We start from the raw sequence: 24,415 nt of genomic DNA, 5'->3' as shown, positions 1-24,415 counted from the left end.
AACAGGGGCTGGCAAATGGGTGTCAAAGCATCACACCCCACGCTGCTAAATGGTGAGCCAGGCTTTCTGGTATAGAAAAGGGGTCAGTGGGGTGGAAAAGGTAAATATCTGGCAAGTACTAACAGCATACAGGTGCTAGGATACGTTATTTGGGAAGGTTAAAATGACTCCCCTCCCCTGTGTGTCTGGATTGTAAATCCCACAGGGAAGTGCAAATCCAACCACAACACTATGTTTTCATTGAAAATAAAATAAATCAAGAAACGATTTCATTGTAAAACCCTTTACCTGTGCAAAAATGTTAGGTACCATTGCTGACCTTTTTAAGCTTGTTCCCTAGCACAAGTAAGAAAGAAAATACAGTGTAGCCGCATCAATTCATCTGAGCATTTCATGGTTTGTTAGAGGAATCCAGACCTATGCAATAGCCAGTTATAATATGCATAACAGGCTTCTATATTCCTGCCACTTGCTAAAGTGAAAGAATTTAAATTTGTCCTGCTCCATAACTAGGGCATGGGGGGGAGGGGGGTGGCACAGTAACACAAATCATCAGTGAGTTTGGCCTAAGTCAGGGCCCAATCCTGCAAATGCAACCAGGCGCCCACTGACTTCACTTTGCTTTCAATTGGATCAAGCCCCATGAGCCAGGGTGCCAAAGGAATTTAGGCACTTACCGATGCCTAGTAAGATGTTTTACCTAGTTCCAGCACTGTGGGTTTAGGATGGCGTCAGTGCTATTTCTTTGGACTTCGATGTTTTTAGCTTAGAGCTTTTAATGCCACAGTCACTGTTTTTAACTTGTCAACTAATGTGAAGTCCTAAAATTATTCACGGGTCGTTGGGGGCCAGTCATAGTTCCTCCAGCTGTTTAAAACAGTTTTATAAAAGCAACTGCCCAGAAATAGGTTGTCTCCCACTATTAGAGTGTCAGAGTATAGTTTAGACAGCGAACAGTTAACTAACAAAGTGAGGGTCATTAAATAAGTGGCCATCTCTCTCTTGAAATGCCAGGTGTCACTTTTCAGGAGTCGGTGATGTTCAGTCGTCTTCTCTCAGTGCTTTTCTTATCAGTTTCAACCAGAAGAGAATACCATGTTTATGAAGTGGTGCGTGGCTGAGAAATGTAAGCAGAGCAAGGCTTGTGCACAATATCAACTGAGCTTATGAACCTGATCATATTCCATTGTATTTGTACATTTTTATTGTCACAGACTTCACATACGTGAGAGAGAGGGGTGGGTGGATAAAAAAAACAACAAATACAAGTATATTGGAAATCTTGGTACATCTGTTGCTATATTAAAATGTTCTTTCAGTGCTTCAAGGCATTAACCTGTTGTTTTAGCCTTCTCTCCCAGAAAGACATGGTCTATTAATGGAACATTTGCAGGCGAGGAGTCCCTTGTTGTGCTAGGTGTTGTACAAATACATTGTCCCAGCCCCAAAGCACGTACAAATCTAACTTGACAAGACAGACAGAGGATGGCCCTCAGATGGCTCGTCTGCAGCCACACAGCAGGAACTCTGCAAAAGTAGCCAATGACCCTGAAACACCTTAGTTCTAGGCCAAGACCTCAAGTGCACAACTGAGACCCTTTTGCAGGCTGAGTTCCTAGCTGGAGCAGGAGGATCCTAAAGTCTACGTCCTATTGTGGCTAGGATTCACTGCAAGCTGATCCTGAGACCCTCCGATCCTGTGGGGATCAGCACCACTAAGTGTCAGGCCTTCTGGGAACTGGTCACCTAGGACCAGCAAGATGCTGACACTAAGGGGGGCAGGACTGGCAGGATCTGGCCTGCAGCAGCTCTCTGTCTCACTGTTCCAGCTTCCAGGGTGGGAAATAACCCTGGAGGAGGGGAGTGCCCTGGAAGCTTTGCAACAACTGCCTTTCCTAAGGCTGGCCCTGCCCCTTCCACAGGAGCAGGGTCTAGCTTATAACCTAGGGCGGCTCTTTTACAGCAGAAAGATGGACAGAGTGATACAAACCCTGGGGCTGGGAAGGGATCCCTTAAGCCCCTTCCCCATGGCTTCTCCCTTCCTTTGCAAGTCCCCCCCCCCCCCCCCGGCCCGTTCTATGGTTTCGGGTTTTTAAAAAAATATTCTCTGCTAAGCACTCCTGGTCAGCTGACCATTAATACTGGGCCCAAGCGACAGCTGGTGGCTGCTGACTGCCAGAGCTTTGCTGCCTGTCGTGTGTGTGTGTGAGTAAGCGGTGGGGTGTGTGTGTGTGGGGGGGGAGGTCGTCCAAGCCCCTCCCACTAATTACACACACCCCCACAGCGAAAGGGGAAGGGGGCTCCCTTAAAGGGCCAGGCTCCTGCCCTCTCGCACTCCACGGGGCTGGAGTTTGGGCCAAAGCTGGAGAGGGGCGGGAGGCGCTGGCAGCTGAGGGAGGAGACAGGTGGAGGAGAGGGGAGTGATGAAAAGGGGGGCGGAGCTGGAACAGGGGGAGGAGGAGGCATGGGGGGGCGGATCACCCTCCCAGCCCCCCTCGGGCTGGGCTGCTCCCACCGACGACACGCCGGGACGCCACGGGGCTGGGCGGGCGCGGGCCGGTCACGCGGGGAGCGGGTCCCGCGCAGCGCCGAGCGGCAGAGGGCTGGGGCAGGGCTGGAGGGAGGACGTGAGCCAGCCCGGCTCGGCTCGGCTCGGCTCCCCGGGCAGCGCGGGGCAGGCTCACCTGCGGCAGCCCCCTCCCGGAGCGCGGCTGCGGGCGCTGGAGCCGGGGGGGCTCCCCACCAGGAGCCGCCGCCCCCCCGAAGGATGCGCCCGCTGCCCAGCCGCGAGGAGCCGGCAGCCCCAGCGCGCCCCGCCGCCAGCCCGAGCCCCTGCCGGCGAGGAGGGACGGCGAGCCCCGCTCCCCGCCGGGGTCCCTGTCCCCCAGCCCGGGAGGAGCCGAGCGGGGAGCGCCCAGCCCGAGCCGGGACCCTGGAGCGCCCGCACCTGCCGTGAGGAGCCGGGGCTGCAGGCGGCCAGCGGGGACCCTTTAGTGAGTAGCCGCGGTGCCTTCCCGAGGGCGCGGGCGGGCGGGGAGGCTCCTGCCCGGTCAAAGGGACCCGCTTGGGACGTAACTTCTGTAAGCGGCCGCTCCGCGGGCTGCCCCGGCCCCCCGCCCGCTCCCCTGCCTGGGGGACCCGGCTCCCTCGCCGCCCCGGCCCCGCGCTGGACGTGTCTGCCAGGAGCGAGGAGGGGGAAGCGCATCGGTTTGTATCCTGCGCCCGGTTAGCCCGGTGCCCGCAGCCCCAGCCCGCGCCTTGCGTAACCGAGCCGGAGGCAGGGCGCGCCGCATTTATTTTCGGTTAATCCAGAGCTGACCTTTTTAAGCTGCATATTTCTGTGCGCGCCCGAGCCACGCGAGGAGGCAGGGCTGAGGCCTCGGGGAGCGGTGTGAGCAGGGGGCTGCTGCCCTCTTGCCATGGGCCTGGGAAGGCTCGTTCGAGGGGTTAACCGGGACCGCTAGCTTCCCCCTCGCCAACTGTTGCTGCCGGAGGAGCGAGGCGAGAAGAGGGAAAATGCATCGGGATCAAGGTTGAAAGGGGGCAGCTTGACTGAGAGGAGTCTTAGGGGTTGCAACATCTGGAGTCCCAAGAGAAGGAAAAAACAAAGGCGGGGGAGAGGAGAAAAACAGCAAAGAAAGTCCGGGGGGAGTGATGGGGAAGCAGGAGGGACGTTGGAATAGCTCCTTTTGGGGAGCACTTAACACTCCATTGCAGCCTCTTCCTCTTTTTGGCTCTGTCTAGATTCCTCTGCTTGCTAGATCCCTGCTTCCCATCCCTGCACTGACCAGTATCTAGTAATACCTCCCCTTCCTCCTGGCTTTCCCCTCTCCTCCCCCAGTCATGCTGCTGTTGAATATTTCTCACCTGAGATTTGCATTGATTTAATGACTTTAAATATATCAACAACTCTCTCTTTCCTGCCTCCAACGCTACACATTTTTCACTTGCCTCCTCAGGTTTGGAGGTTTCTTTAGTTCAGATTTTTTTTTAAGCAACTGGACCCCTTTTTTCATGTAATCCCTAAAGTCAAAATACCTGCAAGATCTTTTCTCCATGGCAGACCCTAAGATTCAGCTTTCGGGGTCAGAGGGGACAGCAGAGAGGCTTAAAATACAAATAATATTCACCCATCACATCAATTAAAACAACCCAACCAATCTGGCTCTCGGATGTGGAAGGGTAAGAAAAAGCTCAATAGGTTGTTGCTTTTTAAATGACATTGGGCAGGCGTCTAGTCTCAAACAGGAAAGGAAGATATTTTGTGTTTGCCGTTAGTTTAAAAGCAAAGATCAAAGCACTGAAATATTTTATTTGCTACCCCCTTCTCCATTCATCTGTTTCCATTTATACTGTTGCAAATCACCCTCTTTTCTGACAGGATGGTAAATACCAGTTTTCATGGCAGACCCTAAGGAAATAACCATTGCGGACTTTCAGCTCAATAATGTGATCATAAAACAACTGTTTGCATGAGTGGGTTGGAAAAATGTTTGGAGCCATATTGTTTCTTAAGGCAGAGCTGACAAGGGAGCCAATGCGACACCTTTTATTGGATCAACACATAAAGCAGAATAGCTTTGGATCTCCAAAGGCGCCACCAGTACCTTAAGCTTGCGTGTTCATGGGTCCTTGGTATTTATATAGCGGTCATCCTCTTCAAGGGGCTTTGCTTTAAGCTCAGTCTTTTTGTCAGTGGCAAACCTGTTGTTGGCACCCATCAGAGTGGACTCTAGTCCCCACCCCTCACAGGAGGGGATACTACCCCAGTTTTACAGATGGGGGCATGTATTCCTTGGCATCCCCTTCTCTAACTTGTCCACAAATAGGCCACCTGTTTGAAAATGCTTTGACCTGCCATCCATCCCACAGCAGCAGCCAGCCTCCCTCAGGCTGGTAATCTGCCTTTTAAATAATTTCCCTAAATAAGTACTTATGGGATGCTTATTTGGGGGCTTTTAGAAATGCGGATTAAAGGGACTGTAGTGTGTGTAGGGGGGTGGTTGGTACTAACAGAAAATCCGTAGCTTGTACTGAATAAAAAACTAGTCAACTGAGCAAAGATGGTCCTTTGCTTCTCCCCGTCTCCCTCCAGTGTAAATAGCCATACGGATGCGACACAAGCTGACCCAAGACGGGAAATGCTATCCTTTGAGTTACTATTCTATGCAGAGGGATGCAATCAGATCTATCTGGGATGTAAATACCCAAGCACTGGGACTTGCCAAAGAACAGAACCTGAACAGTAGCTTTTCATTTCCTGGGCTTTGCTTTGCTTTGTTGAATTCCTAGATGTTGCTTTGAGACAGATTTTTTTTTTTTGCTAGTTTAGTTTTGTTTTGCCTGATTTTCCCCCTCCTTTTTAGCATCAGATTTTCTGTTTGCCATTTCTGATGTCTTTTATTTTTCCTCAGCTGCCAAGAATATCCCCTCCCCCCCACTGGGGTAAATACCACTAAAATTAAATCAAATGAAATGGGTTTGAACGCTTTCCTATTTAAAATATAATTTGCATTTATTTCACTCCTTATAAGGAGACTCTCAGAGCACTTTACGATCATTAAGTCTCGCCATATCCCTGTGAAATAGATAGGTACATGCTGCATTGATGGGATGAAGATATCTAGCTTCTCAGGACAGGGTCTGTCACATATGTTGTGCGGGGATAGTGCTTTGCACAAAGGATCCCTAATTCAGGCCTTTAGGCAATAGTGAATAACAACAGATTGAAGTATAATTATGTCCATTTTACAGATCAGGAAACTGAGACAGCAACACCATTAAGTGAACTGGCTAAGATCACACAGAGAGTCAGTGGCAGAATCGGGCATAGAGCTTGAATCTTAATTCCTTCCCTTCCTGCCCACCAAGGTCAGAAGGAGATTGTAGAGACTGATCTAATTGACTCCTTTTGCTTAAAAAGCATTTTCCCTGGGATACAGATATGGCATCTGCTAAATTTATATAAAGTTGGCTTGGGCTGGGAGTGGGGAGAGGCAGGAAAGCGTGTTTGGTACCCTAGTCAGAAATGTAAGTATCCCCTGCTTCCCAACGCCTTCCTCCGCCTTAGTGCCCTGTTAGGCTGGTCCTGCTCGCCCCTTAGCACTGAAGTGAATGTAGCTTATCAATGCAGCTACTGTATCACCCAAAAGAGTGTCTGTTAAGCAACATCAGCCAATCCCCTGCCCCGGGGGACTCAATTTGTGCCTCCATAGTCCCCCTTCCCTCCCCGAGCCATTGGCAGGTGGCACATGCTTTGGCTTTTTGTAATGACTACATTTTCAGGCGAGGTTTGAACAAAGTGAGGTTAATTTTGCTGGCGACGCCTGTAAGATCAGCAAGGAGAAGCACCCCTATGAGACAAGCTACAGTCGGTGGCTCCTGTTGGTCTGGCTGGAGGGGAAGCTGCTTTTTGGCTTATGTGGGAGAGCTGCTGCCTCCAGGCCGAGGGAGGGTCTCAGCTGCAGTCCTGTGCAGGTTTCATGCCTAGTGCCACCCCTGGCTGGGGGAATGGGTCCATTGGGTGAGCTCCTTCCCACTTGGCAGACACAGCCAACAGCACGTCTGCAGCCTGGTACCTGGCCACTTCTCCAGAATAGCTGCATGGCTGTTTCCTCCCTTTGAAGGCCTGTATGTCATCACAGACTCCAGGGAACTGCAGGAGCCACTGGCTGAGAAACCGCACCATAAGCTAAAGATGCTCCCCGGATAAAAGGGTGTGTAGGCATTGGGGGAGGTGACATGGGAATGTTGCTATAGTGTTTACATTTTCACTATCAGACCCTTGGTAATAAGGTCCTAGGGAGTTCTGGCAAGCTAAGCAGGGTTGGCCCAGGTCAGGATGTGGAGGGAACCCTCCCCTGGTGATTCATAGGGAGATGCTCCTCTCCCTTGTGCAGCTGAGCTAGATGGGGGTGAAATGGCTTGTGTAGTGGCTCCTCCACCTGATGGCTTAGCTCTGCCTGGGACGTGTTCCTGATCAATCCATTTCAGCTCGTCCTCCAGGCACCGCATCGCCCACTATTGTCCCTCTTATGGGTGTCCGGAATGTAAGGTGGGGGAAGGCTCCGCCTTCCCAAAACACCAGGCATAGCCCCGCCCCCAGAACACCTGCAATAGGCATTCTGGGGTGGAGTGTTGCTGCCCACAGTGCCCGCCTGCTCTGGGGCTGGAGAGGTGGGGCTGGGCCAGGCCACGTGGCACATCCTCCTCTGGGGTTGGGGTAGCTGGGGCCATGCTGCGCACTCTCCGACCTCCCCAGGACTAGAGAGGCTATGGTGAGCGCGTGCCTGCCTGCTCCCCTCTTCTCTCTGTGGTTGGGAGGGGGAGCGTGTGCATGGTGTGCTGCCCCACCTCCCAGTGGGGGTACGGAAGAGGCGGGGCCTCAGAAGAAGGGGTGGGGCTGGGGGCGGGGCTGGGGGCTTGTTTCCTCCAGCCATGCCTTCACCAGCTGCCCATGGTCCCCAAGCATTCAGAGACTCTTGATGTCCCAGCTCCAGAACCGTCATTGGGAAGTCAGGGGCTTGAGGGGACTTCTAAGCACGAGGCACGGCTTTCGGAGGGGAGTGGCGGAAGCAGGGTAGCTGCAGGCGTCGGAGCAGGCTGCTCATGCTGGGGAGATGCCAGTGCAGGCTGCACTGGTTCAGCTGGGCCTAAAGGAAGAACCTTCTCCTTGCCATTGAGGCTGGACGGTGCAGCCAATGGTCCTAAAACTGGGATGGCAGCGACGTGGTGTTGCAAACTCAAGGTGTTCCAGCCAATGGACCGATTTCGAAGAGGGAGGTGGCATGTACAATTCCCCTGTGCTGGAGCAGGATCCCAGCGCGGTGCCCGAGATCCTCTCTTTGCAGGGGATGCAAGCTGGAGCGCCTGCAACTAGCGATTCCGTAGCACTTGCCTTGGAAGAGGAAGGGTCTGGCCACGTTCCAGTTGGAATAATTGTATTCTGCTGACCTCAAATTCCCCCTGCAGTCTGAGCGGGCGAGGGTATTCTCAGGCAGAGTGTGTCCTTGGCTTTTAAGCTGCTGCTGCATTCCAACCTAGCCCTGAATGCATTTCAGCAGTAGGTAAATTAATTCCCATGTTTGCATCCCTCTGTCTACTTTGATGATCCTAGTCAGGGTGCTCGCTGTAGGGGCATGGGAACAATTGCCACATTAGGGCTCCATCCTGTGGGATGCTGCACACTTTGGACCCAATCCAGCAAAGCACTTTAGCACATGGTTAACATTCAGCAGGTGAATGCTCCCTTGGAAGTCAATACTTAGCACACCTGCTTACGTGCTTTGCTGGATTGGGATTAGAAGGCTTAGCACCTTGAGGCATTGAGCCGTTGGCTAGCTTGCCAATTAGGATGGTGGCTTTGGGGAGGATGCTGGAGCAACCAAAGAGGGGTCTGTTACCAACTCAGCCAGGCTATCCGGAGAGAGAGAGAGGTCTCCTTCCAATAAGCCAGCACACTGGATGGAGTCTTCCTTGGACCAGCTGTGGAGCTGCTAATGGCTGAGCCATGATGAGAAGTTGATTATGTGTTAGTGATGTGTCAGGGCTGGTGCAAACAAATCTGATCAGCAGCTGTGAGGACAAAGTGCTGCCTAAAGTATATTTAAATGTCCTTGAGGAGAAATTAAGCCAGCAAATCACTGTTTTAAGAGAGGTTTTTTCCTAGTCTCAGGTAGTTGATGCCATATTCCCTATGAATTATTTATTGCAGGACTAAAAATACTTGGCAATTCAGAGCAGGCATGTAAGAGATTCTTCCTCCCTCCAGCCCCAGTGCGTGTGTGTGGTGTGCTAGGCTGGGGTCAACTATCTCTTTTCCGGTGGCCTGGAATGGAATGGTTTGCTCTGGATCTGTGGGAGAGCCCTAGGTTTCCATAGCTCAGTACTATGGGCAACATTGTGTTCCCGCCTTTCCTTCCACTTAACCAGCACAGCTCAGTAACAGCTGGGGGGTATCTGGAGGGGGTCTGAGGAGTCAGTCCAGCCCTGGCCTGAGTATGAGCAGATGCTGGAGAAAGCTGAATGGGCAAGTTGGTTGTCCTGTTGGCTTTGACCGAAGCCTCTCTTTCTCCGAGGACACAAGGTGGATTTGAGGCAGATTGCTGTTCTCCATGAGCTCTCTATCAGGAAGAAAACCTCAGGGCCTTCCTGGTCACTGGAGGGGGGTTAATCAATAATCAGCAGAGCTCACATTTTGTCTGTCACTGTAGTCTAAGAACCTGAGCAGGACAGAATGTCTGGCTTCCCATCTGTTCTCTTCCAGGCTCTGAGGTCAGGCCATGTGCTAGCTTGGTTCTTTACACAGGACTGTACACTTATAGCAACAGAACTCAAGGTCCCCCTGCTAGGTCAGGAGGACGGGGCTGTGACTGTGGAGACTGCTGCAAGGGTCACTGTCTGGCTAGTGCTTAAAGTGCTGGACTAGAACTTTTGGGCTGTGTCTAGACTGGCCAGTTTTTCTGCAAAAGCAGTTGCTTTTGCGGAAAAACTTGCCAGCTGTCTACACTGCCTGCTTGAATTTCTGCAAGAACACGGACGATCTCATGTAAGAAATCAGTGCTTCTTGCGGAAATACTATGCTGCTCCCGTTCGGGCAAAAGTCCTTTTGTGCAAAAGCTTTTGTGCAAAAGGGCCAGTGTAGACAGCTCAGATTTGTTTTCCGCAAAAAAGCCCTGATCGCGAAAATGGCAATCGGGGCTTTTTTGCGGAAAAGTGCGTCTAGATTGGCACGGATGCTTTTCCGCAAAAAGTGTGTAGCGCCCCTTCTCCACCTGGTTACCTTCTTTTAAAGCCAATCTCCTTTCAGGTTTGGATGGATAGGTCTGGGTTCTTCTGGATCCTGCCACCCACTCAATTTTATTCTTTCTGATTGATGTACTTGGCGGTGCCTCCACCCCCCTCACTCCTTCCTAGCAGGGTCACCAGGGCAGCTTGGGAGGAAAATTCTAGCCCAGGATAATCCCCACGTATTCGCCAGATAGTTGGAGACTCCCAGAAAATAACACAAACACATACACTATAATAAACACAATTATATTAAACAGGAGACAATTATAACAGAACAGGGTAAAACATTATTTTTAAGGTCACTGGTGCCCAGCAACTGTGAGGTTAGTGTCCCGTTGGTACGCGTACTTTGTTGGGGCCCTTGATGACTGTTGACTGCAGTGGTTTAGCAGTGGAGCTGACTAGGTCCAGTACAGCCCAAAGGACTCACACATGGGAGAAGGCAGCAAATCCCTCCACAGTTTAATATGCTGCAGGTAATAAAATCCCCAAACAAATTCCCTGACTTACTAACTAAAAATTGGTGCACTCACACACTCCATGAATGAGCCTCAGGTTGAGAGATGACTCAGTCTCTGCAAAGGGCTGCTCTCTTGTCACAGGGGTCCTCTTCAAGCAGGAACCAGGCTGCTTCGGTCCCAGAATTTCCCCTCACCGCGAAGGGGTGCAGGGCTCAAGATGCAGACCACACAATTGCACCAAAATTCAAAACTACAGCCTCCCAGCCCAGCATTCAGACCCACGCAGCAGGCAGCAGCCCTGAACTTGCTGCTAGAGCCGAGCTGACCATGCGGTGACTCCTCTCACCCAGGGAGCTGGAGCCAACTCAGCCTGGCTGGGGAAGCCTCCCAGCAAACTCCACAACTGGGAATCAACAGTGGAGACATAAACCCAGCTGAGGGATCCTGCCTTCAGGTCCCTAGAGGCTAGTTCTCAGGGGGAACCTGCATGCAGGCCTGGGGCTTACTAGCTCCCACACAGCCAGGCCTCCCCTTGCCCTGGCTGGCTCCAGACTCCCCTCAACAATGGTCTCCCCTTCTCCCTGGGGGGGGCATCTCACTCCCCATGGGTTGCTGGGCAGACTCTGGCCCTGGTAGGGAGTGGGAACCGAGGCAAACTCAGAGCCTCTCTCTGAGCTGCCAGCAGACAAGGCCCTGGGAATCCAAGCAATCTCCTTGGGGGTTACAAGTGCTTTTGTGGAAAAGCATCCGTGCCAATCTAGCCACACTTTTCCGCAAATGCTTTTAATAGAAAACTTTTCCATGAAAAGCATTTGCGGAAAATGATGCCAGTCTAGACGTAGCCTTGCAGTATGAAGCAAGTCAAATCATTCTGTAAGAGCTGGAGATGAGCCCTGCTTTAGCCTGCAAAGAGAGAAGGAAGATGAAATCTCATCGCTGCGGTCGTTGTTACCGTCAGGTCTCTGTTGTGTTAGGTGCTGGACAAAAACCAAATAAAGATGCCACCTGCCCCAAGGAGCTGACAATCTTGACCAACAGACTGTGTGGCAAGGGTGAAATTCCCAGCTGAGCAATGAGTGTCTGTGTAATGGGGCTAGACCCTAAAGCCAACAGGGCCGTAGAGAAGTCCTCCAGGAGGCTAGAGCAGTGGAGGAACCAGCCAATCGGGAACCAGGAGGGCCTACAAAAGTAGCTGTAGGCCTAAGGGCAGCTCAGTTACTAGTCCAGACCTGGAAGGGAGAAGGTCAAGGGGGATGACTGGCTGGCAGAACCAAGGCCAGCTCCGAGTGGGAAGTTATTTCAGACACTGTCTGCAGAAAGAGACCTGGAGGCACCACTCTCTTACTGCATGGGGAAACAGATTGAGTGACCTGACTCAGAGACATTCTACAGAGGACACTGGGATGGGCCCCTGTTAAAGGTATAACCTGGAAGGAATTGTAACTGCACATGAGGCTGTGAGACTCAGCGGGAGGGCTGAGGAGCTGCAAGGCTTTTAAAAGATAGAGGTAGTGCGGGGACTCACACTTGACCAAACAGGGGTGCTCGTGGGAGGTGAGTGCTGACTCTATTACAGTCCCCATTAAAGATGGCTCCACCTCCAGCTAGAAACCTTCCAACTGTCTTCTAATGAATTATTATTATTAATAATAATAATATCTATAGCAATTATCTGGCACTCTTCTACAAATTGAAATCCTCCCAGCCAGCCTCTGCAACTTGACACATCCCCTTAGCTAGGAGGAAGTGGAGTTTTGCATAGTGTTATTCTACAGAGGCGGAGCAGAAGTTAAGTGACTTACCCAAGGCTGCTGGGAGAGTCAGTGTCAGAATTAAGAGTAGAACTTGTTTAAGAGTAGGACTAGGTCTGTGCTGTAGCCTGCACTTGCTGTCTATCTCAGCAACAAAACGAAGCAGGGATTGAGTGCAAAAGGAGGGGAGTAAAAGCGGGAGGAGAGGGAAGTGTGATGTAGTGTTGGTACCTTGCTGGTTGCTATGCTGGGGCTGTGGGTGACCCCCACTGGCTGCTGGCTGTAGCACGGCACAGCAGGACAGGGGATGAGTCACTAGGCAAGGGTCTCCCAACCTGTCCGTCCAGTTGCCTCCCAGGGAGAGAAACAAAGGAAGGAGGGGAGGCCAGCCCCTGGCTGGGGGGCAGGGCTGAAAGAGAGTTTTTAGTTTCTGTCTGGTATCATGGAGGAAGCAGCCTAAGCAACAGGCTGGGATTTAGGGGCCCAGTCTCCCCCATCTCAAGGGGGGCTGAGGCATCCTAGGCCTGCCCTGTAATCAGATTACATCTTTGCTGTGCTGTATCCTGGAGAAGCAATAAACTGATCTGTTCGTGCCACTATGGGGGGTGCAGGAGGTGAGGGAACCCCGATGCTCCGCCACAGGAAGGGCTTGGGATGTGGAACAGCATGTGCAGCCCAGCATGCTGCAGGTCCCCTGGTGGGAGTTGCAAAGATGCATTTGGAATTAGCGTTTAATTACAACTGGCATTTCCAACCCTCCTGCTGGCAGCCACCATCTTGCTGCATTGGTGCCAGGGCAGGCCGGTGTCACCACGTAGCGGAACCTCCCTCCTGCTCCATTCCTGCTCGTGATGTTGGAGAACAGTCAAACATCTCCTTTCATTGCTCTACCATTGACAGCGCTTTCTGGATCGGTCTGTCGGCCTGCATGTGGGGGAGAGAGGTTCAGCGGGGCCGCCTTGCACTTGAAGCAAAGGACTTGGAGTCAGGGGTGTCCCAGACCTGTTGGGTGGCTTGGGACAGGTCAGTTCACTGCCCCGTGCCTCGGTTTCCCCCTTTTGTGTGAGGAGGGGGATATTCCTGACTGACTTTGTGGTGGAGTGTGAGAGTCTTAGCCAGGAGTTCTTAACCTGTTTATCATTGTGGGCTGCATATGGGCCCCACAAAGGCTGTGTCTAGACTAGCCAGTTTTTCTGGAAAATCAGCGGCTTTTCTGGAAAAACTTGCCAGCTGTCTGCACTGGCTGCTTGAATTTCCGCAAAAGCACTGACTTCCTACTGTAAGAAATCAGTGCTTCTTGTGGAAATACTATGCTGCTCCCGTTCAGGCAAAAGACCTTATGCACAAAACTTTTGCGCAAAAGGCCAGTGTAGACAGCTCAGATTTGTTTTCTTCAAAAAAGCCCCGATCGCGAAAATGGGGATCGGGGCTTTTTTGCGGAAAAGCGCGTCTAGATTGGCACGGATGCTTTTCCACAAAAAGTGCTTTTGCAGAAAAGCGTCCATGCCTATCTAGACGCTGTTTTCCGAAAATGCTTTTAATGGAAAACTTTTCCGTTAAAAGCATTTCTGGAAAATCATGCCAGTCCAGACGTAGCCAAAGTGTTTTCTAGGTCAGTGTTTCTCAACCTTTTTGTTTATAAAGTACCCCCTTTAAAAATTATAAGTACCCCCCAGTACCTACAGTTTTCAGACACACAATTTTTTTTCTACCATCGCAACACCTTTGTTTGAACAACTTAATCGTATCCAGGCAGGCGATGAAATTTTTGCGTGTAAAAAGTACAAAAATAATAAAGCGCTGTAAAACTTAAGACACAAATTCAGTTTTCTCCAAATTTCAGTTTAACATTCCCCCCCCCCCGACTTCTCAAGTATCCCTAAGGGTTCGTGTACCACTGGTTGAGAAACACTGGTCTAGGCTGCGAGTTGAGAACCACAGTTCCCCACCACAAACGACTGTGCTCAGTGCTATCTGTCCAGAGACGGGGCGGGAGGCAGCAGAGCGGGGCATGGAGAAAGCAGCAGGGATCCCTGACCTCGTGGCATGGGGCCAGACAGCAGCCTGGAGCCTGACACATGGGGCCAAGGAGGTGGCTGGTAGCCCAGAACCCACCCCTGCTGGGACCCCAAAGTCTGCTCTGTGGGGATGAAGGGCAGCGGGCAGCCCAGCCCCCAAATCCCACTGTGTGGCAAGGCACTCGGGACCCGGCCGCGTGACCTTCAGCGCATGGTTGAGCTGGGCCCAAGCTGCACGCTGAATGGGCCGTGTGCAGGCCACGAGTGGAGAATCACTGGCCTTAGCTCGGGTTTTCAAAGCACTTTGAGATTTTCCAATGGCAAGTGCGATAGGAAGGCAAAGAGACTGGAGCCAGGTCTTTTGTACAGCGCCTAGTGCAGCGGGGTCCTGGGCCAGACCTGGGGGGTCTTGGGCGTTATCCCGACATAAAGAGCCCAGTGATGGATTGGGATCCAAACACTCTGTTGTGTTGGGGGAGGTGAGGATGTCTGGCATCTAGATCCCAATCCTAACTTTGCTCGTGGGCCCACGCAATGTCTGGGTGCAGAGAATCCCAGGGCGGGTGCAGTGTTGGCAGCTGGGCCTATCTTTAGTGTAATGACCGTGGGTTCCCTCCATAGCTGCCAGAGTCCCTAGCTGCTGTTTGTTGTTTCTCTTGGGGTGGGTGGGGGGCTGCAGGTCACAGGCCGGGTTGGGATGAGCATGGGATTGGGACATATGGCAAAGACTGTGCTGGCCCCAAGAGTTCAGTCCCTCCATGGGGCCATGGCTCAGCAGGCTGCACTGGGGACGCCTGTGTCACCATGCTCCAGGCCAGACGCCTGCAGTGGGAGCATAAACCTCAGCAAGAATCTCTCCAGTTGTCGTGTTGGGGATGCAGGCTGGGAGCCTCTGCCCCCCTTTCCCAGGATGGGCCTCCCTTGGGAGCCACATGGAGCTGGGGGGAGGAAATGGGTTAGGGGAGATGGCACTGGAGATCCAGAGCCCCTCAGTTGCTCCCCTGCAGTGCAGCTGCATTGCATCGTGCTGCCAGCTGCTGCCTTTGGGACCCCCATGAAGCCCCAAGTCTACCAGGGATGGTGGGTCCCTGGAGATGTAATGCAGCCTCCAGCTGGGGAATTCCCATACTGAGCACTGAGAGAGACCTGGCCTAGGGTCTGGGCAAAGGGGTGGGTGAGCGGGCAATGCTGCATTTGAAGTTCCTTGCTGTTCGAGAGGTGGATCCAGGCATGGAACCTGGAGGCCCTTGGGAATTTAGGACCCACCCCTGTTCCCATTGCAAACCAGGTGGCTTTTCTGAAGTTCACCTGCTGCCCAGCATTGTTCTATGTCAAATACACTGCCCAGAGCAGCTCCCCGCCTGGAACTGCTTGAAGTGGGGGGGAGGTGCCATCACCCAGAGATCTCCCCACACTGAAACCGCCACAGAAGCTTTGCTGGTTTGTCTGCGTGACCCTGGGGGCAGGGAGCTGGGCTTTGGAGAAGAGTTTGAACAGAAACCCTGGAGCCCCAAGGACAGCAGGCTCAGATTCTGATTTCTTTTGCCTCGCCCTCATTTCTCACCTAATGGCTCAGACGCTGGCCCCTGGGCTGAGGGTTGTGGGTTCTAGCTCTGTATAGAGGGGAAGAGCCTTTAATCCAGAGGTTCTTGGCCAGGACCCCACTGTGTGGGCCTGATGGCCACTGGCTGCCCAGACTCTGACCATGCTGCTTGGAGCCAGGGAGCAGCCAGGATCCTCACCCTGCCCAGACCCTACTGCTTGAGGCCTGGGGGTAGCTGGACCAGGACACCACTGGAACCCTGGACCCTGCTTCTCAGGGCTAGCGGTGGCCAGGCCTGGGGCTGTCCAGATCCTGGGCCCTGTTGTGGAATATTGGGCAGCAGTTGCAGGAGGCAGCCTGGAGCTTGGTGCATATGGGAGCAGTTGGGAGCCCTGAGCCCACCCGGTGGGGCCAGCAGCAGCCTGCAGCCTTTAGCGCACATCTGAGTTAGGCCGCATGTGGGCTGTGTGCAAATTGGGCCACGTGGGCTGAGAATCCCTCTTGTGCGCACACTGGCCTTTAAGTGGCAAGGCTAAGAAGAAACTCTCCCTCCAGCTCAGCCTCACCACTTTGGAATTTCTTCCTCGAAAGTATCTGGCTACTCTCAGCAGGGAGCATGCACCGGGCTGGCGCTAGCTGGCTAAGTCCCCTGGGTATGAAGTTCCCAGGAATCCAGATGGGGCTTTGTCACATGTCATCATTGCACGGGATTAGCTGCCTAAACCTCTGTCTTCTCCAAAATACTTACAGCTCCTTGTGAAACGAGGTGTACCGGTAGTTCGGAATAGGCACCCTACTCCGAACTACCTAGTTCGAGCCCCGTGTAGCCGCGCTACACGGGGTTCGAAGCAGCGGGGATTTAAAAATGGCGGCTCCCCGCTTATGCTAATGAAGCCCGGGAAATTCAAATCCCGGGCTTCATTAGCAAGTGCGGTATGCATACATTACCCTCCTAGTTCGAACTAGGAGGGTAGTGTAGACATACCCCCAGAGAAGAGCTTACACGAATGGTAAAAAGCTTAGCAGAGGTCACCCCAATTCCAGCCTAAGGTAGGTGTCTTTCCTTCAAACCCCACAACTTGGTTTTCCCTGTGGAGGTTTGACTCTCTGACTCAGAACCAGAACCCGGGCCGGGCAGTTCTGCTGTTACTTCTTCAGCAGAGGCCTTTGATCCTGTCTCCGGGATCAGATCATCTGCAGGCAGGGATCCGCTCCTCAGAGCACGGCTTCCAAAGACCTAAATGGAGGTGGGGGAATTTGCATTAACGTCTCCCTAGGCATTCCCCAGAAAATCCACTTCATGCTTATTGTCCCCAAAGTCCTTTCCTGTCCGGCACGTTCTCAGGGGTATAATCTTTTGAACTCCCAGGTCTCACCTCGCACTGCCCCAGAGAGGTCACATGCAGATCAGGCTCACAATGATGCACAAGCTTTGCGGTTAATACAATGGGCACCAAAGAGAGTTGAATCTTAAACCAGGATGTGCAGGAAATTGCTCTACCTCTTAGTGGGTTTCTAAGCTGATCTTCCCCTCAGTCTAGTAGAGGGGTGGGGAGAAGCCCCAGCACCTTGTGCCACTAAGGGAGCTGTTCCCCTGCCAGCAGCGGCGGCGAGTGCGGAACGTGCCACAGAGACCCGCAGTGCAGATGAAATTGCCGCTAGGTGGGTCAGATGGGAGAAGGTTGACTTTAAATCCTGAAAGGCATTGTCAGTGTGTGAGGAGCCAGGCAAGGTGGCTTCCAGCTCTGCGCATTGTCTGCCTTGTTGTCCACCCCCTTGTTGTGTGCGATAAACCAGAGCTATTAGAAACTGGGGAAGTCAAAGGAACTAAAAAAGGGCTTTCATGGCAATAGTAGCTTAGAAAGTAGCTAGGCTGCCTGCACCCAGAGTGAAAGGACCCAGCAAACATTCGAGCTAGAGGGGAAAGGGTGGAGAGAGCACATGGCAGGTGGGCGATTGGGGGGGCACCGGGGTGGGTAGATGATTAGGCCAGGGGAAGTGGTTGGAAGGCGGGGGCACTGGGGTGGGTGTGGGGTTTGGCTGGGGAAGTGGTGGGATGGGGGGGACTGGAACTGTGGGGGTGGGGGGCACTGACACAGGGTTGTTGAGATGGCATCTGCCCCATTCCCTCCCTGCCCAACCCCGGGGCTGAGCTGCCAGGAGCCCTCAGGAGCTGCCTCCAGGCCTGTGGCTGGTGGGTGGGGCCAGCCCAAAGAGGGGCCTCTGCCGGGAACGCTTCAAGCCAAGTCCTGGGCCCTGGCTTGGACATTTCTGAAGGATCCAAATTCTCCTGGGCTTGGGCTCCCGTAACATGGGAGCTGCTCCTTGCAGGCGGGGCATGGGGCTGGGGAGAGCTCAGTCAGCCGGCTAACTGGTCTATGCAGCGAGCAGTGTGTGTGTGTGGGGGGGGGGGGCAGGGATCAAAAGCCAAAGGTCACCTGGCAGGCAGGTAGGAGCTGTCAGACGGATGAGCAGGCGAGGCAAATGGGGATCGCTGTGTGCCCAGCTTGTTTCCCCACTTGTTCCCGAGAAGCAGCAGCTGATAGCATGGGGTGATGTCCTGGAGTCTATGGAGCTGTGGGGAGAACAGGCCTCTGAGGGTCAGAGGGGCACAGGGACTAGCCATGTACCTGGCCTGGTTTGCTAGGCCTTCTGCCTGCCTATAAGCCCTTCTGAGAAGTTCTTTCTCCCTACTGCCCCCAGCCCCTTGGTTAATCCCCGCCCCCCTCTCGGAATCCAGTTGGCCTCCAGCCCCATTTCCTCTGGGCCTCCCACCCCGTCTGCACTCAGGTCTGTCTGTTCCTACCCTGATTTCTGTTTGCTTTTGGGTTTGCAGGGACTCGGCGGTGGACATGGGCAGAGCTTTGACGCACACTCTGGTACTGTCCATGGTGCTGGGCTGTTCAGCTGTCCTAATGGATCTCCTGCTGTCGAGCCCAGAGGAGCCAGTGGTAAATGTGGCTGTGGTCTTCGGGGGCTCCTCGTACCCTCTGCACATCCGCAGCCGGCTCACTCATCAGAGCTTCCTGGACCTGCCTCTGGAGATCCACCCGGTCACGGTGATTGTGAACGACACCAACCCCAGCACCCTCTTGACCCAGATCTGCAACATCCTCACCAGCACCAAGCTCCACGGCATTGTCTTTGAGGACAACATCGGCACAGAGGCCGTGGCCCAGATCCTGGACTTCATATCCTCCCAGACGCAGGTCCCCATCATCAGTATCAGCGGGGGCTCTGCTGTGGTCCTGACTCCTAAGGTGAAATCTCTTGGTTAGTTATTTCTGGAGATGGTGAGCGGGGAGACCAGGGGACTCATGAAATCCTCTAACTATATGGGCCTGAATCCCCAGCTAGTGTAAATCAGCACAACTCCACACAAGACAACCAAGCTGCGTCAGCTGGGAAACCGGCTCATAATGTGCACAAATACATTTCCAATCCCTTCATTTGCATTCGCTACCATGTTGTCTAATGTGCCTGCCATGCTCAATAGGCAAGACGCTGTGTTCTTAACAATCTGGTGACGGGAGGGGGGGGGCTCTTTGCTGGGGATGTTGTGAAGGCCAAGACTATAACAGGGTTCAACAAGTACTAGATCAGTTTATGGAGGCCAGGCTGTTAACCAGGGTGGGCATGGATGGTGTCCCTAGACTCAGTTATCTGATGCTGGGAGTGGGTGACGGGATGGGTCACTGGGTGATCACTTGTTCTGCTCGTTCCCTCTGGGGCACCTGGCATTGGCCACTGTGGGAAGACAGAACACTGGGCTTGACGGAGCTTTGGTCTGACTCAGTCTGGCCGTTCTTATGTATTTTAAGACAGGGAATGCAGACCAGGGTTTGAATGCCTGGGCGAGCAAGAGAGCGTCATGGTGAATGCAAGAGAAGATCTATTCCTATTGGTGATTCTCCACTGCAGACAGTGTGCTCTGTGAGCTAGCTGCTCTTTAGACTGTCAGAAAAAATGGTCCCAGCTCCAGTTAGCTCCCAGTCTAGGGAATAAGCATCTATGTCAAATGCCATTGTTCAGTTAACTCACTGTCCAACCCCTCCTTTGAGTGCCACTTCCCCCCCGACAGCTGTAAACGTCCCTGCTTTCTCTTGGGTTTGCACGGGAGCTCCGTTCCCTGAGTCCAGCTCTTCATCTTCAAACCAGAACGCCTGCTGGGAAGTGACAATTGCCCGGGGACACCAGCCTCGCTGCAGTGGAGACCGTGAGGATGTTGTGGGGGTCTGTTAAACCCAGTTCTGGGAACTCCTTTAAAATACAGAGACACGCACGTGCTCCTTCAGTACGGGGCTGCGCCTCGGAATGGAACGCACGCAGTGCAGGGACCGCAAGGCCAGCGTGGAGCCTGGTGATAGCTCCTCTGCTCAACATGGGAAAGTCAGGGCCACCCCTTCTGACGCTGAATGAGGGACTCCACTGAACTAGCGCAGATTTCCTTTGGGACACTCGTGTCCCTAGACTCAGTTATCTGATGCTGGGAATGGGTGTCCGGGGATGGATCATTTGATCACCTGTTCTGTTCATTCCCTCAGGGACACCTTCCGTGGGGTTCTGTGTAGATCACGACACCCTCTTGGCCTGGGTTAAATGTGGGAACGTCAGCACCACAGCATGAAGCTCCCTCGACTGAACTGAAGGAGTAACTCAGTTAGCTGGCAGCAGTAATAGGCTGGTATCCTCTGTGGGTATGTTGTATCCTCACTGCTGCTGGGCAGTGTAATTCCCTGCTCAGGTAGGGGTAAACACGGTAGCTCTGCCTGAGCACAATTCTACCCCTCTAGGCATGCCCCGGGTGACTAGCCTGAGTCACCACGTAGTCGGGGCAGCCGCACGGCTACTTCTAACATTGGTGCAAGTGAGTGGGTCTCCACCTGCCTGGGCACCACAGGCCCAGCAGAGGTGTAGACCAGGGATGGGCAATAATTTTTGATGGGGACCATCCCAAGGTTTTGGTAAGTGGCCAAGGGCTGCACTTTTCTGGGGAGGGGCGAGGGTCTGGGATGGAGGTTGGGTGCACAAGGTAGAGACTGGGGTGCAGGAGAAGGTGTGGGGTATGAGCGGGAGTCTGGGGACAGGATTCCAGGAGGAGAGATGGGCACAGGAGAGGATTCTGGCCTGGGGAGAGGTATGGGGGGGCAGGGTCTAGGAGGGAGGAGGTTGCAGAGGGTTTGGGTGGTGACCTGTGGCAGCGAGTTGGCGTGTGGAGGGGCTGGAATGCCAGAGGCAGGTTCTGACTGGGAGGGGCTTACCTAGGTGCCTCCCGGCCAGCAGCCCTGTGAGGCAGGCTCCTTGTGTGCCAAAGTCCCAGGCTGCTCAGAACGGTTGGCTGTTCCATGTGGCTCTCTGCTCCAAGTGCTGGGGGGGTGGGGAGGCTGTGCGCTGCTGCAACCCTCCCCCAGCACAATCCCTCAGCTCCTATTGACCCGTTTCAATCCAATAGAAGCTGAGGAATTGTTCCAGGGCCGGCTCACAACATTTTGGCACCCGAGGCGGGGAGCTCAAATAACGTTCCCATACCCCCTCACTTGGGCCAAAACTTTGAAAGGTCTCTTGAGCCCTCCTTCCTCCAGCATTGCACTCCACCCTCTCTGTGCATCTAGAGCAGAGAGGATACATATGCACCCGCAGCAGACACAGTTTTCTACACTCTGGTTTCCAGTGGTGTCCCCTCCGTGTCTGGCACCTGAGGCAGCCGCCTCAGTTTGCCTCATGATAGGGCTGGTCCTGGATTGTTCTGGAGGTGGGGGCGGAGTGTAAAGCCTCCCCTACCTCCCCCAGTGCCCGGAGACGAGAGCCACAGGAGCAGCCAGCTGCTTAACACACCATGGGGCTGCTCTGTGCCCGAGGGTCCCGGCGGGGCAGCTCGTGGGCCTGATGCAGTGACTCGGCTGGCTGGATTCAACCCACAGACTGTATCTTGCCTGCCCCGATGTAGACTCATGTGATGTGAAGAGGGATACACGTGTGACATGCCATGGGAGGGGGGGGGGGGAATGCACTGAGAAGGCTGGGTTCACTGGAGGGGGAGGAGGAGAGCTGGGGGGTGGGACCTGAGGCTCTGAGTGACAAACCAATTGGTAGGAGGCAGGAAACGGAAGGTGCTGAGTAGAGCTGCATGAAAACAAGGCCATCCCTTGCCCCTGCTGGATCTCTGCATCCTGGGAGCCAGGGAGGGCAGGACAGGCCCAGGCCCTGGTCCCTGAAGCTCTCCTGCCAAGATCCTGGTCCTGGCAGGTGCTGAGCTCACCCTGCTGGCTCCAAGGGGAGTGAAAGGTGCAGGATGGGGTCCTAAGTCACCCCTGTCAACACCATGGCTCCCAAGACGGACGGTGTCCCCAGCAGCCCCACTGGGATTCAGCTTGGGCTGGGGAGGATGGAATCCAGCTCCATGTTTATCTCAGTCAGTGGCGGTTGTGTCTTAACTCACCAGCCAGGCTGCCTGGATGTGCGTTGCCTGGGATGCTGCAGGGCGCTCTGGTTTCTTACAGGTGTACGGCATGCTGGGTAATTATTTTTAGCTTGGTTGCCCGTCACTGGGTGTCAGACGCGGTTACTGTCACCTGCTCGCAGGGAAACAGGTGACGATTTCCCTGAGCCGCGTGCCTTCCTTGCGGACGTTTGATGCCAGGTTCTCACGGGCGGTTTATGTAATCGGCAAATCGTTACAATCCAACAACCCCTCCTCCCCCCCGGCCATGTCTCCTTGAAGGGCTGGGAGAGGAGGAAGAGCTTGAGGAGAGACTGTGCCCACATGATGCTTCGTGGGCAGCACAGTCCATTATGGGCACTAGCCTGGCTTGCCCAGCCGCCCTTCCTGAAAGCAAAATCTGGAGCCTCTGCCCCAGCTCCAGTCAGGTTGGTGTTAACATGCCCTGCTCTGTCTGGGAGGATCCGCAAGCCAGCTCGGGAGAGACGGCAATGAGCTGCCAGGATCCCTGCCCAGAAGAATTGGTGCTATAATGCAGGACCTTAGAAGCAGGGAATAGATTTGGGGGCTGGCTAGGGTATGTAGGAAGAATGCCCCCCCTTCCGGTACAATTTTTATGGGGCGATCCCAGCGAGTTAGCAGTGTTGTTATTTGGGGCAAAAGACACCCCAGCCCAGCTCTCAGCACTGGCTCTGTGACTCCCGCAGTCAGGGCCTGGGGTGCCGCAGAGGGAGGGGGGCAGCTAGGTCCCCTCGCTGGACCCTACTGACACTGGGTTTTAAGGAGCTGCGCTGACGATATGAATGGAGTCCCATCGAATCCTCTCCATTGGGATTTGATTTCCAACCCTTCCCTGGCCCTGCTCCAAACTGCCGCCTGTACCTTCTCTCTAATGACCTCTGTCCCCCCGCTCCTTTTAGCACCCGCCTCTCTGCTCCGCTGCATGCAATCCGGCTGCTCTTGGTGCAATAGTCTCCTTCAATGGTCCTTCTGTGTCAAGCAGTCTCCTTGCATCGCTCTGCCTTGTCTGATCGCCGACTGATTTCACAAATCCTTTCTCTGCCGGCTGCACCTCTTAGCCCACCTCTGCTCATGTTTATCAGACCCCTAGAGCTCTGGAAAGCAGGTTGGGATGCAGCTGGTGTGAAATTCTTCTCCGTGAAACCTGGGTCCTGATCCTGCTAGTTGTCCACAGGAGGACTTCTTGTTGACTTCAGTCGGAGTTCTGGGCACAGAGAGTAGGCAGGATTTGCCCCTAGAAATGCATTGTGGTAAGTGGGGGACAGATCACGGCAGCCGGGTCTGGAGCTGTTCTAAACCTTCATGTGTTTTGTTCAGCTGTTTGGAATCTCCAAGAGCTTGTTGAGCTTGATGTTCCAAAGGGCCTTTGCCCATTTTGCATTTCTGTGGGTGCAGATTTGTACCTGCAAATTATACTGCCTGAAATTTTGCACCTGGGGCCAAGTGATTGTTTGGATGTGTGGCTTTGTGTTATGTAACTTGCACCTGCAGTTAACTGTAGTGCAAACTTGTGCCTACAGTATCAGCAGTTGTTGAATTCGATAGGCAGAGCCCTGCAAATCCACGAATATCCACAGGTATCCGCATCCACATCCATGGCCATGGATATCCACAGCTCATTTTTATAGGCATGGATGTGGATACAAATGTTGTACCCTGATCCCTGCAAATTTGAAGATATCTGCTTTATATCTGTGGGTATCTATAGATGTCAACACAGATATCCGCAGCTCATTTGTGCAGCTATAGATGCGGATACAGATTTTGTATCTGCGCAGGGCTCTATCGATAGGACTGTTATAGTAAGGTACTACTTGCAGCTTAGGGTATGAGAATCAAGCTCCCAATGTTTACAGGTAGGCCTTGAATTTGCTGTGCTCTGTACACTGGGAGATCAGCACTTTCTCTGCTGCTTCCCCTCTCCTCCCAGCAGATTCCCTTGATATTTTACATAGGGTTTAATACCTGCCGCAGTTCTCGCTCGTTTGCAGGGCGGTCCTCCATTTCCTCCTTAGAGCTGTGTCTCTCAAACTCCTCCACAGGAGACGTCTCAAATCCAGAATAATCTCCCACAAAACAATGTATCTTCCTGACAACTCTGAGTTCACCTGTGGATTGATCTACTGGGGGACTGATCAGCGTTGCCCTGGGAAAACCATACGGGAAAAATTATGACAGTTTGCATGAAAAAATCCCGCAGCCTTCTCTGTGACCTTTTGTAAATTTCATTTTGAAATCATTGATCATGGGATCAATTAAGACTTGCCAGTGAGAGGGACAGCTGGTTGGGATGGTGTGGCAGGGAGAGAGCTGACCAATAAGCTCCTTGAGATGGTGAGGTGGGTATCAGGCAGCTGTAAGTGAAGTTTAACCCCCTTAGCCCATCAGGCAGA

At 53.4% G+C, this 24,415-nt stretch overlaps 1 protein-coding gene across 1 annotated transcript in view; it reads left to right on the top strand.

Moving 5' to 3' along the window:
• Positions 1–2,477: 2,477 nt before the first annotated feature.
• Positions 2,478–24,415, top strand: part of GRIN2C (glutamate ionotropic receptor NMDA type subunit 2C) — a 58,175-nt gene continuing 36,237 nt past the window's right edge. Inside the window, exons 1-2 of the mRNA XM_075903712.2 lie at positions 2,478–2,993; positions 18,399–18,822. Coding sequence (XP_075759827.2) covers positions 18,415–18,822 — 408 coding nt within the window. The 5' untranslated portion in view covers positions 2,478–2,993; positions 18,399–18,414. The remainder of the gene's footprint in view (positions 2,994–18,398; positions 18,823–24,415) is intronic.

This window comes from Pelodiscus sinensis, chromosome 20, assembly GCF_052426305.1.
Source record: "Pelodiscus sinensis isolate ZL-2025 chromosome 20, ASM5242630v1, whole genome shotgun sequence".
Classification (NCBI taxonomy): domain Eukaryota; kingdom Metazoa; phylum Chordata; order Testudines; family Trionychidae; genus Pelodiscus; species Pelodiscus sinensis.
This window is presented reverse-complemented; position numbering and strand designations above follow the sequence as displayed.